The 17,814-nt window shown below is 36.2% G+C and overlaps 2 protein-coding genes across 4 annotated transcripts; one reads left to right on the top strand and one right to left on the bottom strand.

The window, feature by feature from the left end:
- Nucleotides 1–85: 85 nt before the first annotated feature.
- On the top strand, nucleotides 86–6,812 carry kifl (kinesin family-like). Its single transcript, XM_079872537.1, has 13 exons — nucleotides 86–217; nucleotides 384–547; nucleotides 646–752; nucleotides 833–882; nucleotides 960–1,049; nucleotides 1,196–1,295; nucleotides 2,256–2,448; nucleotides 2,949–3,129; nucleotides 3,212–3,422; nucleotides 3,797–3,957; nucleotides 4,923–5,125; nucleotides 6,407–6,485; nucleotides 6,568–6,812. The coding sequence occupies exons 1-13, from the start codon at nucleotides 134–136 to the stop codon at nucleotides 6,613–6,615; spliced, it is 1,671 nt and encodes a 556-aa protein (XP_079728663.1). The 5' UTR covers nucleotides 86–133; the 3' UTR covers nucleotides 6,616–6,812.
- Nucleotides 6,813–6,923: 111 nt separating this feature from the next.
- On the bottom strand, nucleotides 6,924–17,221 carry cyp1d1 (cytochrome P450, family 1, subfamily D, polypeptide 1). Of its 3 annotated transcripts, none has more exons than XM_079873070.1 (7): nucleotides 16,941–17,221; nucleotides 15,840–16,684; nucleotides 14,889–15,012; nucleotides 12,255–12,344; nucleotides 11,622–11,745; nucleotides 11,419–11,505; nucleotides 6,924–7,333 (listed from the first exon to the last, which is right to left on the bottom strand). In XM_079873070.1, the coding sequence occupies exons 2-7, from the start codon at nucleotides 16,674–16,676 to the stop codon at nucleotides 7,327–7,329; spliced, it is 1,269 nt and encodes a 422-aa protein (XP_079729196.1). In that variant the 5' UTR covers nucleotides 16,677–16,684; nucleotides 16,941–17,221; the 3' UTR covers nucleotides 6,924–7,326. The 3 variants fall into 3 exon arrangements, with proteins under 3 accessions (XP_079729196.1, XP_079729197.1, XP_079729195.1); XM_079873071.1 differs by lacking the exon at nucleotides 6,924–7,333 and adding an exon at nucleotides 9,906–10,784 and having other exon boundaries at nucleotides 16,131–16,684; nucleotides 16,941–17,216; XM_079873069.1 differs by lacking the exon at nucleotides 6,924–7,333 and adding an exon at nucleotides 9,906–10,784 and having other exon boundaries at nucleotides 16,941–17,213.
- Between the last annotated feature and the right edge of the window lie 593 nt (nucleotides 17,222–17,814).

The following is a 17,814-nucleotide window of genomic DNA, read 5'->3' as shown; positions in this document are numbered from 1 at the left end:
TATGTGATTTCCGTGAGTTAACTTGTGCCTTTGCCATCAGGACAGTAGTGACTCAGATGCTCCACTAGATGGAGCACAAGCACGTCTGGAAATTTTGAAGGATAATCTACTAAAGAGGGAGAGAGAGATCTCAATGCTCATGGAAGAACAAGAGCGTGTGACAGATCCTGTTAAACAGTCAGAATATTTTCGCCTCCTCAGTGCTGTTATACAACAGGTCATTTTTATTTTATTAGTACATAGTTTTCAGTTTTTGAGTGAAATAAGGTCTATGAAAAATAGTGTGTACTAAACCTGAACATGAATTGCTAACAAAATGCTACTTTATGCCTTCAAATGGACCATGACTGAACAAAACAGCTTCCCTGCATTGTGTATTCCAGGCTCATCATGTTTATGCTGAGCTGACAGAGGCTAAACAGCAGTTTGACCAAATGGCTGAAGACAACCAAAAAATCCTGGCCGAGATTAAAGAAAGTCTTGGCCAAACAGTGGAAGAGTCCAGCCAGAGGAGTCATGAGGAACGAGAGGATGCACAGAAGAAAATGTAGGATCATGGAATGGTTTCTAAAGAGTCAGAATATAGCTTAAAACTGTCAAACTCAGAATAAGCATCGGCTAACTGAATTACGCATGTTAACTCAGGGCAGAGCCACAGGCGGATGACGAATCACAGGCCAGTTTACTCCATCATCAGGTCATACAGGTGGCTTTAGAGTGCATCAGAGCGGGGGCTAAACCCAATGTCATTGGTAAATATAGTCAATTGTTAACTGTGTAAATGATTAATGTCTCTTTTTTGGATGATAAGTTAATTCTGTGTTATTCTTAGAGACTGGCATGAATGAGGCATGGGAGGCAGAGCTGGATGAAAGAATCCGAGTACGGCACAAACTCACACACTAAACATATTCTGTACTCATTATCACTCCATACAGACAATGTTCCTCTCATTTTAGAAATTCGAGGAGGATTTCCAAAACAATGGATTCTTAAACTCTGAAACTGCTAAAAGTGTGGGGCAGCAGTTGTTATTACTTCAAGCTGAGGTGACCACAGCCAAGGGAAATATCTTTCAATGTATAATCTAGACTAAAATTAGACTCTCTAAAATGTCATAGTGACTGAATTGCATGGGAGTCGATTTTTTTTATTTTGCCATTTATGGCCTCATATTTCTTGTCTGTCTATCTAGTTGAAGCAAATCAAAGATGAAAACAAGAAGATTATTGAAACCTACTCAGCTGAAAGAACTTTGAGGAAGAAGTACTACAACATGGTGGAGGACATGAAAGGCATGTAGAACCTGATTTCACCAAGTGCAGCATGTTCCTGGAACAACATCCAATCAACCAATTATATTTTTTTAGGGACATGTTTACGGTTAATGTCAAGTTTAGGCTTACAGCCAGGGTTAGGTACTTCTACATCAGTGTTATTCACCTATAATTTCATTCTGATTTTAGAGATAACTTATGGGTAAGGTTTAGGGGTAGGGATATGGTTAGGATAAAAATTTTGGACAGGAATGCTGTTCCAGGATCAACTAAAAATGTTGACCCAAGAACATGTCTAACGCTGCAAAACCAGGACATGCTGAAAGGCATATTATCACAGTTTTACGGTTAAAACATAGAAATTAGTTGATATAGGAACTGTTGCCAACATGGTCTGGTATAGCCCTTTTTTGGGTATACAATTTAATCTGAGTCTTTGGGCAAAATATCTCCAAGACCCTTGACTGATTTCCTATTTAATCAGTTGTGTTCAAATCCAATAGTATTACAGATGAAAGCCAAAAAAGAAAAGAAAAAAAAAGCTACAGGCATTTTTGACCATGCAAGGCTTTTAATGATTTTCAAGGCTTAAATGCGGATTATTTTAAGTGTTCTCTTATTTTCACCAAGGCTCCATTTATTTGATCAAAAATACAGTAAAATAATGTCTTTACTGTCACTTTTGACCAATTTAATGCATTATTGCTGAATAAAAGTGTTATAAAAGTACCCCAAACTTTTCAAAGGTAAAGTACAATGAGGTGCAGCAGTCTGAGCCCACATTGAAAATTTAAACCTAGACATTTCCAAAAAATAATAATTAAGAAATAGACAAGTCATGGTGTAAAATTGATAAAACATTTACCATGAGACATATATTAAAGTTTCTGCACCACTACTAGGTCACTAATCGTAAATGTTCATTTTTGAACCTTAAAAAGGTTGTCTCTGTCCAACTTTATGTCTGGTCTTGTACAGGTAAGATCAGAGTATTCTGTCGAATAAGACCACTGACTCTTGCAGAGCAGACAAGAAGAGGTCACACCATTGTTGCTTGTCTTGATGACTACTCTGTGATCCTGGACACCCCTCGAGGACCTCGCGAGTTTCAGTTTGACAAGATCTTCAACTCTGAGTGTACGCAAGAGGAGGTCTTCATGGAGTCCAGTGGGTAAGTGTGATAGTGCTGAGACATACTTTGCATACATTTTGTTAAAAAAATGTGCTAAATTAAAGGGATAGCTCACCCAAAAATTAAAATCCTGTCTTCATTTACTCAACCTCACGTCGCCAGTAACCCTTCTTTCTTCTGTGGAACACAAAAGATGAATTTGTTAGGAATATCCTTGGTGCTATATCCAATATAATGAAAGTTAATGAGGTATGCTGTCAAGCTGCAAAAATTCCAAACAATATTGGTACATGTGATGTGTTTTCTATATTCTGAGTATTCGGATGCTAATAATTCATTATAATTGTTTGGAAAACAGCGACCAACTACATAATTTAAAATTTCTCCATCAGTGTTCCACAGAAGAAAGAAACTCATATGGTTTGGAATGACATGAGAGTTAGTAAATGATGACATTTTTGTGAAATATTCCTTTAAGATATAAGAAATGTGACATTTGTGCAGATTTCCTCAAGATGAAGATGCTAATTTTTTCCTAGGCTAATCCAGTGTGCAATTGATGGATTTAACGTGTGCATTTTTGCGTATGGCCATACGGGTTCAGGGAAAACCTTCACAATGGTTGGAGACAGAGATCGGAGGAACCCAGGAATCATTCCCAGAACATTCACCAAGATCTTTGAGATCATCCAGGATAATGAGTCTAAATTTGAGTTTAAGGTATGTTTAGGTACACTATGTGTTTCTTGAGCTGAACTGATATTCAACAGTCTTCATACTCTTTTCTTTTGTCCGTCCTCAGGTTTCAGCCTACATGCTGGAGCTGTACAACGACCGCCTACAGGATCTCTTTGTGAGCCCTTCTGAAGCTTTCAGCAAGCGAATCGAAATTAAGAGGGACAGAAAGGGGCTTGTGTTTGCCCAGGGAGCAGAGACAAAGGAGGCAGCTAGTGCCGGCGAACTCTTCGCATTATTTGAGCAGGGCTGTGCAAATCGCCACATTGCGGCCACAAGTATGTGCTTAATGAAATTTCAAAAGACTCCGGTTAAATGGTTTGGATTAATTGCTTTAGTAACAGTCAGTATGAATGCATGGTAAGAACATAATGACCTGGCACTGATGCCAAACTTCATAACAAAGGAGAAGGTCCTTGAGTTTAACTGTGTGATGTGTCTGAGAACAAGCCTAAAGAAGTGATTTAGGGTTATATAGAGCATCAATATTATATAAGGGAGACAAGTGTCTTTTTTGAACAAATGCAGATTTAATACAGTCTCTGTACATCATCTTTGCATGCATCCATCTATTCATTATTGGTTATACAAGTAATATTTGCTGTCAAATTAACTTTGAAACATTTTTAATTTTTATTATACCTTCTTGTAGAGATGAACGTAGAGAGTTCCCGCTCTCACCTGATCATTGGCATCATGATTGAAAGCCGGAATCTGACCAATGGAAGTGTGAGTTTTGGGAAGCTAAGTCTGGTGGACCTGGCAGGAAGTGAACGAGCAGCAAAAACTGGAGCCAAAGACGACCAGCTGAAGGTTTTTTTAAAAGCTGATTTACAGTGGCCTCAGAAAGTATTTGGACACTTCATGTTGGCTTTTATGTGCACCCGAGATGTTGGACAGTAATTATTATGACTTGTCACATGTAACATGTAATTCAGAAGCAAAATACATAAGTGGCTAAACCTAAAACAATTAGGGCAAAACCCCTTTTTTTGCTGTTCCTCTGAATATATGTCAAGTCAAGTCACCTTTATTTACATAGCAGTTTATACAATTCAAATGTTTCAAAGCAGCTTTACAGTGATAAACAGGAATATAACAGAATCAATGATGAAAACAGAATTAAATTCTGCTGTAAAGCAGCTCTAAAAAAAGACAATAGTGCCGTTATTCAGCTGAAGTCAGTTCAGTGTTGATTTAGTTTGATTCAATAACTGTAAAGCTCATCAATTAAGAAATGAGTTCAATTCAGCTTGAAGCAGCTCTACAGAAGACAATGGAGTCATTTTTCACTTTGAGTCATTCCGTGTTGATTCAATTCAGTTCAATAACAGTACAGATGTTGCAAAGTTCTTCCATTATGAAACAGTTAAATCAGCAATAAAGCAGTTATCATCTGGCTCAAGTCAGTTCAAGTTTTGTTCTCATCCAACAGTCACTGCTGTGAAATCAATAATATTACTGTATATTAAGTGAATAAGAGAATACACTTGCAGCACTTAAAAACACAAAGTTGGACAACCCCAGTATCCAAATACTGTTTTTTTTTTTATACCATTTTTCAAACCATTTTTTACTGTTTCTGCTGTTTTTCTTGCAAATACTACTGTTTAATATATTTTTTATATATTTTGTTATGTCAAAGATGTTAAGTGTGACTTAAAATGTCAAAATACTTATTAATGCATATTTCCCCCCATGTATTTATTCACCCCTGACTTTTGTCTTGTATTTTATTTCTAATACCTCTCACGACAACATTTATTGTTTCTTCCCAGGAGGCAAACGCTATTAACAAATCTCTGAGTGCTCTTGGAGATGTAATTTCAGCTTTATCAATGGAGCAGCCTCACGTGCCCTACCGTAACAACAAGCTGACCCAGCTCATGCAGGACTCACTGGGGGGCAATGCCAAGACCCTCATGTTCCTCAACATCGCTCCCTCCGACTGCAACCTGGACGAGACTCTCACCTCGCTCATGTGAGATCCAAATACCTTGCATGTATCTCACATGTTCAATCACCTAAATTAATAGCAGCACAAGGCTGCTTCTTGCCACTGTCACCTTTGGCTTGCTCAGTTGGGGTTAAAAAGAAAATTTCAGATTCATCAACATTTTGAGTTGGTTGACAACTCTACTGAGATGGATAATGACACGAACCTTGTAACATTTATTGTTTTTGTTATTGAATAGAATTTAACTGACTTGAGCTAAAAAAAAAAAAAAGTTTCCTTTCTGCTGCTTATAGCTGATTCATAATTAATAAACTTTTCAACATTAATAATGATATTGAACTTGTAAGAAAAAATGATGTGGACGTCGAAGATCTCAAAAATGAAGTTTATTACAGCATAGCAGTGGCAAGGTACACGAAGCACCTTGGGTTCACCGGCGTCAGAATGAACCCAGAACATCCGAATCTCAAACCTTTTATCCTGTTCTTAATGTAAATGAAGTTGCTCTTGTTGCAACAGCTGTGGTCTGTATGTTAATGAAGTTGTGACACCCCATTGTCTGAGAAGGTTCTCTGTGTCCCACACCCAGTCCCAATCTACAATTGACTACCATTTGTTCAGGATGTGATCAACCCAAATGGTGAAGAAACAATATAACTTGACTTTCTTTCATCTCTATGATAATTAAGCCATTTTGGGGATGAGCTCATTCTAAAATATATTTTGGAGTGGAATCTGGGTCGAGGCAGACAACAATTTCTTAAAAACTAAACTGAGACAACACTGAACTAAATTGACCTGAATAATGACACTATTATTTTCTATAGAGCTGCTTTAAAGCTGAATTTGAACTGGTTTCATAATTGTTGAGTTTTACATTAATAACACTATTGTTCTGTTTATTAACATGAAGCTGCTTTGAAACAAATCTGTATTCTATAAAGCATTTTATAAATAAATGTGAAGCGAGTTCTTCTGTGTCCTAAAATCTTTTAAATATTCTCAGTTTTTTTCCCCCCTCAGGTTTAAATAAAACTTTGGACCTCACTTCATATCACTGTAAACCCTAAATAGTTAGCAGAACTAAAAAAATAAATTAAAAAAGGTAATCAGTTACATACGTTAATAAACTCTCAAGATTAAGTTTATAACTTTAGATTTTGTACCACTCTAGCAAGTTTTCTGCTCTTAACTTGAAATCTTGAGTAAGCTAATCATATAATTGTATATAGTTTTGCAGCATAAAGGCTGTTTTCCAAGGAATATACAGTAATATACACTTTAAAATTGGTTTATGTCTTCCAGCTATGCGACTCGAGTGAAAGCCATCACCAACAATGCTCAAAGGAACATAGACAGCAAGGAAATAGCTCAGCTGAAAGAGGTATGTACATTATTAATCAAAATCACACCAATTTATTGTGTGAGCACACATTTATGTCTCATTTAATCTGTGTACTTCACAGGTGATTTTAAAATTGAAGTCAGGTCAGCCTGTGGAAGAAGATGTCTAAACTTCCATAGTCCTGGAGATATGGCTGTTTTAAATTAGACCCGTTTCCATTTATGCATGTTATATACCTTTCTAACCATTTCTCATAACATATGAATACTGGAAATGTACTAATACAAAAACACGGTTTGAAAAATGGATTCATGATTTACTCGCTCATTATACTGTATATATTTTGTAAATTTAAAACACAAAGTTACGAACTGCAGCTTTAATTTAAAACAAACAAATAAAATAAAGTAAATTAACAAATATCTTTCATTTCGCTATACATTTTAGCAATTGCAGCTCAAGTCATGGCCTTTTTTGTGTGTAATGTGTTTTCTTTCTGTGAGAAGAGACCCAGTGTGTCCCTTTTCACCCCTTATCTAAATGTGCGTGTCAGGCTAACACCGAAGGCAAAGGTGGGCCAGCCATCGCATGCAACCCAATCAGGCGCATATGGTGCCCAGCGGCGGGAACAGAGGAACCAGCGCCAATTATGAAGTCACTTGGCCAATTTATGCTGCTAATGTGTGAAAAGGAAATGAGCGTGAATGAAGCCTCACTTGGCAAATACAGGAGGCAAATGAATGCGAGAGTTGTGCCGATGATTGACGCTGTCATGCAGTCAGATCTCAATGCAAAACACACACAGAGTGGTCCGGGGACATGAAAGGCCCATGTGATGGTTTGAGGACAATGGTAATCTCAATCAATTTAGAGTCCTGTTTTACAACCTGTAAATAAGAATGATAAAGTTACAAGTAGACAAAGTGCAAGAGAAACTGTAGAAGGCCATAAGCCTATGCATTAGCTGTAGGGATATTTAAAATCTTTAACATTTTATCTCTAGAGTAAAATGTATTTCAGTTGATCTAAATGCACATAAAATACCATTCAAAAGTTTGGGGTAGGGGTACATACGATTTTTTTTTTTCTTAAGTCCCTTTTGTTTATTAATGCTGCATTTATTTGATCAAAATACAATAAAACCATAATGTTGTGAAATATTATAATTCATCAAAAATAACTGTAATAACAAAAGGACTCCCCTCTTGCCTTCAGAACTGCCTTATTTCTTCATGGCATAGATTCAACAAGGTGCTGGAAAAAGAGATTCCAGAGATTTTGGTCCATATTGACATGATAGCATCACACAGTTGCTGCCGATTTGTCAGCTGCACATCCATGATGCGAATCTTCCATTCCACCACATCCCAAACGTCTTGGGAAATCTTGGATTGAGATCTGGTGACTGTGGAGGACATTTGTGTATAGTGCACTCATTGTCATGTTCAAGAGAGGATTTGAGCTTTGTGACATGGCATGTTATTCTGCTGGATGAGTGCACTGTGGTTATAAAGGGATGGACATGGTCACAAACAATACTCAGGTAGGCTGTGGCATAATGCTCAATTGGTACTAAGGGGCCCAAAGTTTCCCAATAAAATTTCCCCCACACCCCGCCTGAACTGTTGATATGGATCCATGCTTTCATGTTGTTTACGCCAAATTGTGACCTGACCATCTGAATGTTCAAGAAATCAAGACTCATCAGACCAGACATCGTTTTTCTAATCTTCTATTGATGAGCCCGTGCGAATAGTAGCCTCAGTTTCCTGTTCGTAGATGACAGGAGTGTCACCGGCGTGGTCTTCTGCTGTTGTTGCCCGTCTGCTTCAAGGTTTGACATGTTGTGTGTTCAGAGATGCTCTTCTGCAGACCTTGGTTATAACAAGTGGATATTTAAGTAACTGTTGCCTTTCTATCAGTTCGAACCAGTCTGGCTATTCTCCTCTTGACCTCTGGCATCAAGAAGTAATTTTCACCCACAGAACTGCTGCTCACTGGATATTTCCTCATTTTTGGACCATTCTCAGTAAACCCTAGAGATGGTTGTGCGTGAAAATCCCAGTAGATCAGCAGTTTCTGATATACTCAGACCACCCGTCTGGTACCAACAAACATGCCACATTCAAAGTGACTTAAATCATCTTTCTTCCCCATTCTGATGCTCAGTTTGAACTTCAGCAAATCGTCTTGACCATGGCTGCGTCCGAAAACTTAGGCAGCTGACCTATCAGGCGAGGTACTGTACCTCACGAAATTGATTTCGGACAGACTTCTGAGACAGCACAGCGGTTTAATGATCTACAGCAAAATAGAGCGAGCTTTGGTGAAAACTAAATGAATATTTAATGACTAGTAATTTCTTGCTAGAAATGACATAAGTGGAAAACATTGATCAAATATGTACATTTACACACAAACTGACGACCAGCCGCAACTTTCAAACGCCATCTTTATTTTTCACCTGTCTCAATGTCCATATCCATCTTAAACAGTATGTGAGATTAAAATAAGTGTATCCTAAAGCATAGTATGTTGAAAAGAGTATGCCAGAAGTCCCCGGATGGTCTACTATTTCCAGTAGATTTTCAAAGTGTGGATCCATGCACACTCTAAAGGCTAATATTGCCCTGTAAAAAGTGTTAAAAAACTACAATACAAAAAAAAAAAGGATATGCGTGACCGACAGTGAGAGGTTTAGATATAGGTTTGAGTGACTAATCAAAGTTTAACCTGATTAAAATATATATATATATATATACATTTAAGTATTTTTAAGTATTGGGTTTCAATTTAAGCCACACATTCACGTTGACTTATATTTTACTAAGATTTATAAGATTAAGATAAGATTTATACTCTTTATGTAGAAATGGACCATGGTAAACATATTTAGACTTAGAACATAAACCCTGTACAAACATTACTGTCACTCATCAATGACAGCTGTCACAGTTGCTAGGAGACCAGTCCTCCATGGCTAGTCAATCCCATTTCACAACGCTCGGCCCGACCTTCACGGCCTTCGAAGGATGCAGTCTTTGAATTGGGACACAGCCTATATTTTAAAATGTAAATGTAATTTATTCCTGTGATGGCGAAGCTGAATTTTCATCAGTCATTACTCGTGCTCAAGAAACTTTTCTTATTGTTATCAGTGTTAAAAAACATAATTTTTTTCTGGATTCTTTGATGAATAGAAAGTTCAAAAGAACAGCATTTATTTAAAATGGATTTTCTTTGTAATAATGTAAAAGTCTTAATCAATTGAATACATTGTATCAATTTCTTTAAAATAAATAAATAAAGAATCTTACTGTCCCCAAACTTTTGAAAGGTAGTGTACATCAATACCAGCTCATGCTATAGTCAGTGACACAAACAGATCTCAATCACTCATCTCTCTTCACAAACTTTGAAAATGAAAAAAAAAAAAAAAAAAAGCACCAAATACATTTTAGGGGTTTTAACTGTCCTTTATTCTATTAAATTCTGTGATGTTCAATAAGACGGATAACAACAGTTTAGTGATATGATAGAGACTTGACAACTTTAAAGTATTATAAATATCATATAATTTTGTATAGTCAATATATTATATTAAACTGGATTACATTTTATTCATTATTAACAATATTTGTTTGTTAATGCAAAATCAGATCTGATTCTCTCTCGCTGATTCAGTTTATGTAACACAAAGCAGCTTAACAACAGACATATTGTGGCTTTCTTTGATGTTTCAAATATCTGCGAAAAGCAGTAACCAGAACACTTACAAGCTTAATCCTTCATGCATGATCACATATATTGATAAGCTCAGAGTACAAAAGTAAACATTAAAGTAACAGTTGAGCTGAATACTCTACTAAAACACTAACATTTGAAACAGAGGTAGAGAAAAGACTTAATGATTAATGATTAGTGACGAATTAGCTTAGCAGTCCAGTGATGGCCGACATTAGCTTTGTGCTGTGACTTCAATGATTCTGAGGTGCATTGTAGGTTGATTTGGGGTGCATAAAACATAACACCTGGAACACTGAGAGCATAATAGTTTAGTTACGAGGTGAGATTTTTATTAGGAAGGGTCTGGGCTTCATGGTGAGTCCAAATGTAGAGCTCAGGTCAAGCTCTTGCCCTGGAATATTCTCTATGTGCAGACGATGCAACAGGGTGGTTAAGAACACAAACATCTCCAGACGGGCAAAGCTGTCACCGAGGCAACGCCGTATTCCCATGCCAAATATCATTACCTTCTCAGTCACATTTTTATTTAGATGGCCAGACAGGGTGAGGAATCGTTGGGGTCGGAAAGCCTCAGGATCGCCCCAAATGTCCCTTTTTGCCAAATAATGAGTTTAATTCAGTTCAATTGAGTTATTTAATTTATTACCGTTATATATATTTATTACATGGCTTGGTTGAATTCTAATGTAGAATGCGGTTTGTTATTTCTTGATAACAGACCGCTGCGAAGTATAACACACCGTTGCCATGAAAAACAGAGCGTTGCTATGGACGCAGGATTCTAACCGTAGAGACGGAACGGACTATTTCCTTTAGCGGAAGCAATACAATCGTTTTTAAATCAATAAACTCCTTTTTAAATCAATATTTTGTGTCAAATTATTGATTTATTTGGTAGGTAGCCATGTAATAAGCGGGATAATGTATAGCGAGGCGGTTGTTATACCTCCGCTTCGTGTCGGGGTCCTGATCAGCCTGTCGGGGTTGTATTCGCTACAACAACCGCCTCGCTCTACATTATCCCTTACATATATAAAAGAAAAAAATTCATGTAAAAATATATACGAAAATATTATAAAAATAACTTTACTTTTATATATAAAATGATGTAATAAAATGATTTATAATCATTTATCTACATTATATTTCATATTATAATCATATTAATAAACTAAATAATATTTAGAGCCTTAGGAAGCAAATATAATCAGAATGTGATACTTACACATCGTGATTGACTTGATATTGGTTGATGAACACACACGTGTCTTTGGGGATGAAGTATCCATTCAGTATTATGTTTTCAGTTGTGCTAGATAACATGATGGAGGAAAATGTGAGTACCTGTTTATGAATACAGTCATATGTTAATAGTATGATACTATAACACTATGATACTATAGAGAAACAGAGAAAAAATGGACTCACCAGTGAGGTATGGTAAAAGGCACGTAGGATGCATGACGAAACACTTCAAATATGAAAGCTTCAGTGTACGGCATGTTTGGCTTGTCTTTAAACTGTGGAAGCCTGTTCATACCAACCTGATTATCTAGGAAAGCACATATAGCATAATAAACACCCAGAAATGAAGATGAAGAAATACTTAATGAATTTTGAACTGAATTTAACAATATTATTTTGGACCTCACAAACTGTTTTAGCGCTGGAAGATTTCTTTAAAAAAATATATATATATTTTCAGATGTCTCTGATTGTAGTCAAATAACCCTGTAGATAAAATCTCATTTAAAACAAAGTCATTTCCTGTTTATAGCAAATTCCAAAAGATCGAAATATAGCGAGGGCACAGGAAGACACTTTTAGTTCTCCATCAACATATTTTAAACTCCATTTTCAAAATTGTGAATTGAATTGTCTATAATTTTTGGTTTCCTGTGTCTGTCTCACAACAAACCACAAATCCCGCTAATGCAGATTCAGTTTCCCCAGGATGCCGCAGCACAGCTGAAGAAAGGGTGCATGATGGGAAATTGTTTTTTATTGTTGTTTTTTCCAGTAAACACAATGTTGTGTTGATTGGCCCTTTCTAGTCTTCACCTATCTCCTGGAGGATTTTAGCCTGGATGTCTGGAAACTTGATCAGGTATAAAAGGCTCCACTGCAAACCGGAGATGATAGTGTCAAAACCTACAAGGAAAAAAAAAGGCATTGTATATGATCATAATCTGTTAACAGCCCCAAGACACAAGTCACAATTAGCATATGGGCAACCAAATTGAAAGAAGATGTGTTGTAGGCTGTTCTCAGGCTAAAAGAATGAAAATGAGTGGTTTGAGCTCCTCATGGGGGTTTGTTAAATACTGTTTAATGAACTAGAACTACCAAGATGCATAAACTGAAACAGGAATGAACAGCACAAGCCAAGAGCAGATGAAGAACATACATCTAAAGCAAATTCTCAGAAAAACTCCATGTTTAATTCTAGATCAGTCTGCAGAGCCTCCCCTGTGACAACAAAGAGCCAGGAAAAGCATCTGGTTCTGGATGTAAATGGTTCTGTTGTATGTCTTTCTAAAAGCACAATGCCACATTCGCACATGTATTCTCTTGACTCCAGGGGGCTGTTCCATAAAAGACGCTTAGAAAAGCGGGGATTAAACCGGACTTGAATAAGCCTAACAAATAAGTTGGGGCTAAAGTGGTTCCATAAAAGGTAATTGAAGCTCACGCAATCTCACTAATTTGATCCAGGTTTATCTAGTCTAGATAATTGCGTGTGCACGCGTTTCTGAAGCAGCCCTAGAGGTCGATCGTGGATCTAATCGATCCACCATCAAACAGCGTATATTTTGTGCTGTTTTATGCGTTTGTAACATGTTTTTTTCCCCCTCAGTGCAAAACTTACATTTTACAGTTATATTCTCCATCTGTAAATGTTCGAAAGTCATGCAAATGTATCCATTTTGCTGCTAATTTTCATATTGAACGAGCGCTGCTGCACGCATGCGCGCCAAATAGGAGCGCAATAATTCTTAAAATCGGAAAATTCGGAAAATTAATATGCGATATTTTATAACACTAGAAATATCTTCTAATTATAATAATTTATCTTTAGGATGTTGGATAAGTTGCAGTAAACTTCTAGCGAACAGAAGTACTTCAGTGAAGTAGCCTAAGTCAGGGAAGATTTTAAGAAACTAAATATATAGCGATACAAAATATAGTTTTGGGTATAGGACCTATGCTACTTAATAAAGATGATGTATACTTATTTAGAAAGCTGAGAATTACAGCTTTTAATGCAATATTTTTTTGGAGAAAGCAAGAATCCCCAGTTTTAAATGAGTGGTTTGATTTAGTTTCTAAAGTACATTATGGAGAGGATAACATTAAATTAAGAGCAAATGTATACATTTTGAAAAGATATGTGCAACTCTAAAATCAAAGAATATTCCATAAAATAAAGGAATATATATTATTAACTACATTTTTATATAACCCTCCCTCCCTTTTATTTCTAGTTATTTGTTATTTTATTTATTTACTTATTTAATATTGAATATTTGATATTCAAATAATATTACTTAAATAACTATTAGGAATTATGTGTCATTATAAGAGTTTGATATAAATATGTTAATGTTAAATTTTTATTACTATTTATTTCTTGTTTTTTTGTCTTTTCCCCCTTAAATCATATGTAAAAGTGTCTATGTACTTTTTGGTTATTGTTCTAATCATGTGTGTTTTTAGGCTATGTGTTGGTGGGTATTATCACAAAAGAAAAAAAGTAGAAGGAAAAATAAGGAATATTTATTGGGGGAAAATATGATGTCTTTAAAGGAACTGTCCATTTGTATAATTGTGTTAAATGTGTTTGAATTAAAAGACATAATAAAGTACATTATATATATATATATATATATATATATATATATACTAAAATATTTGTTATTTGGACATTAGATGTGCCTTATTTAGAATTTTAAACCTGTATTTTTATGATAGCAATAACTGTAAAGGGGTAATAACTATTGTAATGGGGTAAATCAAATGTAGGCTAATATACTGTCAATTACTAAGCTCAGATTCATCTTACCAGTTAAAATTTATACTCTGCTTTTGTAATTATTTATTTTAAATTTTGTGATTTTAACTTCTGCTTTAAAAATCTTTTTTTTAGATTGTGTTCTAATGTTCTTCTAATAATCATAAACATGTACTACAGCTGCCAAACAAAACCAGAGAGAAATGTATTCATAAATCTTTAAAACAATCTAATTAAATCTTGGGCACAAAACATTCAGCCAGTAAAAAAACCTGTAGTACATATATTGTATTTAGGCCTATCTATCTATCTATATAGGTCTATATTGTCTAATTTATCATTGTAGCCTTATTTAAGTTGATTTTCTGTATACTGTGTATTTATTTTTGGACTAATAGTGGTTAATAAAGTCCAATAATGGTATGAGAGAGTGTCAGTGGTAATATCATTGTGTTCTTGTCGGTCAGTGTTAGAGGATCTGTGTAACAACTGAGGCTTAGCTTGACAGTTAGCCTGCCCTGGACCAGGCTAGTTTCCCAGCATAAGTTGCCAGGGTAACTGAGTTTGAACTATTTTAAGTTTGCTTTATGAAACCGAATCTACCAAAAATAAGCCTGACTAACCGAAATAAGCCTGGCTTATACTCTAATCTTGGTTTATGGAACAGCCCCCTGGTCTCTCACCGGCTCCGAAGATGTCAATAACACTGTGGACGATCTGTGAGTTGCTGAGCATGGCCGTTTGCTCGTCCTCCTGCCTGTCCTCACTCATTGCTATAAGGGCATCGGTGATGTCCCGAATACAGTTCTGTACAAAAACACAGAGAATCAGATTTGCAAAATGTTTAAAATGTGGGAAAATAAACAGTGAATGTACTCTCTCTATGACATTTACATCCATCTTGTTCCATGCCTTCTCCACACATGCATGCATTGTTTACACCAAATTCAACTGTGCATGTGAATATTTTAGTTTGTATAAACAGAAACAAAGCATCACTTCACATGCGCTCTGAAAGAAAAATACCAATATAGCATACTGTTCAAAGTTTGAGGCCAGTAAGATTTTGTTTTTTTTAAAGAAATTAATAGTTTTATTCTTTTATTCAGCAATGATGAATTAAATTGATAAAAAGTGACAGTAAAGACAGTTATTTTCAAAATTGCTTATAATAAGAAATGTTACTTTAGCACCAAATCAGAATGATTTCTGAAGGATCATGTGACACTGGAGACTAGAGTAATGCTGCTGAAAATTCAGCTTTGCCATCACAGGAATAAAATAAATTTTAATATATATTGAAAAAGTAAAAATGTAATATTTCACAATGTTATACTGTTTTATTGAATTTACTGTATTGTGTTTTGATTAAATAAACACAGCCTTGGTGAGCATAAGAGACTTCCAAAAAAACACAAAAAATTATGCCGACCCCAAACTTTATATATGTATTCTGCATATGCAAGCATGCTGACAGATTTTCTTTCTCTCCTCTTATCTCATTCTCATCTCATGAGAAGAGATGTAATCTGAGGCTTCTGACACTAACAATCTGCCACTCATCTCTGGGATAAAATAATCATGTTCCTGTAGGAATGTTTTGTCTTCTCATCTTTATATTTCAACAGTATTACCCTATCAAAGGTGATGAGATGTTCCATGATGTTGTGCTCCATGAAGCTGTTCATTCTGCCAATGTGCTGGACCATCTTTCGCAGAGACGGACTGGGCAGGTAACGGAAGATAGGAAAAAAGTCTGCCAGATTCCCTGCAGCAAAGAGGCGCAGGACTTCATTATTGATTTGGACGATGGTGAGGAACTCTTTATCGTTATGGGCATACCGCTTGCCAAAACACAGAGTGCAAACCACATTGGCAACTGAGGTCACTAGCAACTTAACCGGGTCGAGCCCTGAATCTCCAACCTTATCTCCTTGTTCCTTCAGAGCCTCCACCATCTCCATGGCCTCTGTGCAGATATGTTCCTCCAAAAGACACGAGGCACTTGAGTCTCTGGGCTCAGCTTGGGAGAAGGTCCTCAAGGCATTTCTGCAGATCTTTTTGTGAAGCACCCAAGCTTCGCCATACTTCTCACTAAATGTCATACTGGTGCCATTAGCAACGGCAGAGAATGTAAAAAGGTCAGGGCGTCCAGCAAATGCCTCTCCTTGCCGCACCAGAGCCTCCTTGATTGTAGAATAGCCGCTCAAAACAACTACCACAAGAGAACCCATTTGCACCTGGAACACATCTCCATACTGAACCCTCAGGTTTGTTAATGACAAATGGATTTGTTCCCCCATCTGGAAAAGGTTGCCCACTAACGGCCAAGGTTTGGGACCTGGAGGAAAGGAGCAGCCTGGTCCTCTCCGTCGACCATGGAGAGCCAGCAAGAGCAGAGCGAAGGCACAGAGGAACAGAGTCACTCCAGATGTAACGTTAGTCGTTCGGGAAATCTCCTCAAGATACATGGCACACACTGCAAAAAAGGAGAAAATGACTGTGGTATATTTAAAAATAGGGATTTAACGCATTAAGCATAATACACTACTCTATTTTACACTCTATAAATAGCTTTAAAGATAAACTTTAGAGAAATTAAAACTTTATAATAGCTATTATTGTATGAATGTATATTACTTTCAAATAAAACGGCACTGAAGATAGAAGCGAAAAACCGGCAGAAACAGAAAGGACAATAGGTCAACTAAATCAAGTAATTTGCATTATCTTACCTTTGAAACGGCTCCCGCGTTTGCAATCAAATACTTCCAAAGTTTCACCAGCTGAAAAATGGCTGTGCAAGAACTCTTTTTAAGAACGTACGTGTCTCCATGACTGCACAAAAACACAGACTGATTCTCAGAAGCAGAGAACACTGGAGGGCCGTCGAGATGATCGATGCACAAGCATGAATGAAAGCCACACGATGGCAGTGTTTTAAAACCCTGAAAGCTCACAGCCTTTACAAATCGAGGAGGAAAGAGAAAGCAGACTCGATTATGATTAGAAAATTGCATCGAGTTATAAGACAGTCTGTTAATGAAATAATACTGTCAGCTGTGACTGTTTGCGTCGATGGTTTCTGTATGCATTTTAGGGAGGGTTTTAAAATTAGATTCGTAAAATCTAATGAAAATAAATAAATAAATAAAACATGTAAAATCAAATTGGTAGACATTGCTTGGCGTAAAAAAATACGCCAACCATTATCCTTTTAAAAAAAAAATCTTTTTTTTTGTCAGTAGTGGACCAGTAGTAATTGCATTCTTGTCTGTAGAAGTGCATTTGTCATAGACGAAACTCCTGTAATTAAAGTAGCCTTCTGTTCTACTTAATTATTTAATATGTGGTATAAGGGAACATATTATGAAACAAGGAAATAATGACTGGATTCTGGGTAAGCTATTGAGCATACTGGATTCCCAATACGTAGCACTGCACATATAATTTGATTTGACTTAAAATGACTTTAATAATAATAATAAACTTAAGAAAACAAATCTTATATTAACAACGTTGCATTTATTGTTCTGTGACACTGAAAGTTATTTAAAAGGTTCAAATTAAAGTTCAATTTATGTTTTCAGGTTTCCTCTTGATGCCTGC

This window comes from Squalius cephalus (genome assembly GCF_949319135.1).
Source record: "Squalius cephalus genome assembly, chromosome: 5".
NCBI classification, from domain to species: Eukaryota; Metazoa; Chordata; class Actinopteri; order Cypriniformes; family Leuciscidae; genus Squalius; species Squalius cephalus.
This window is presented reverse-complemented; position numbering and strand designations above follow the sequence as displayed.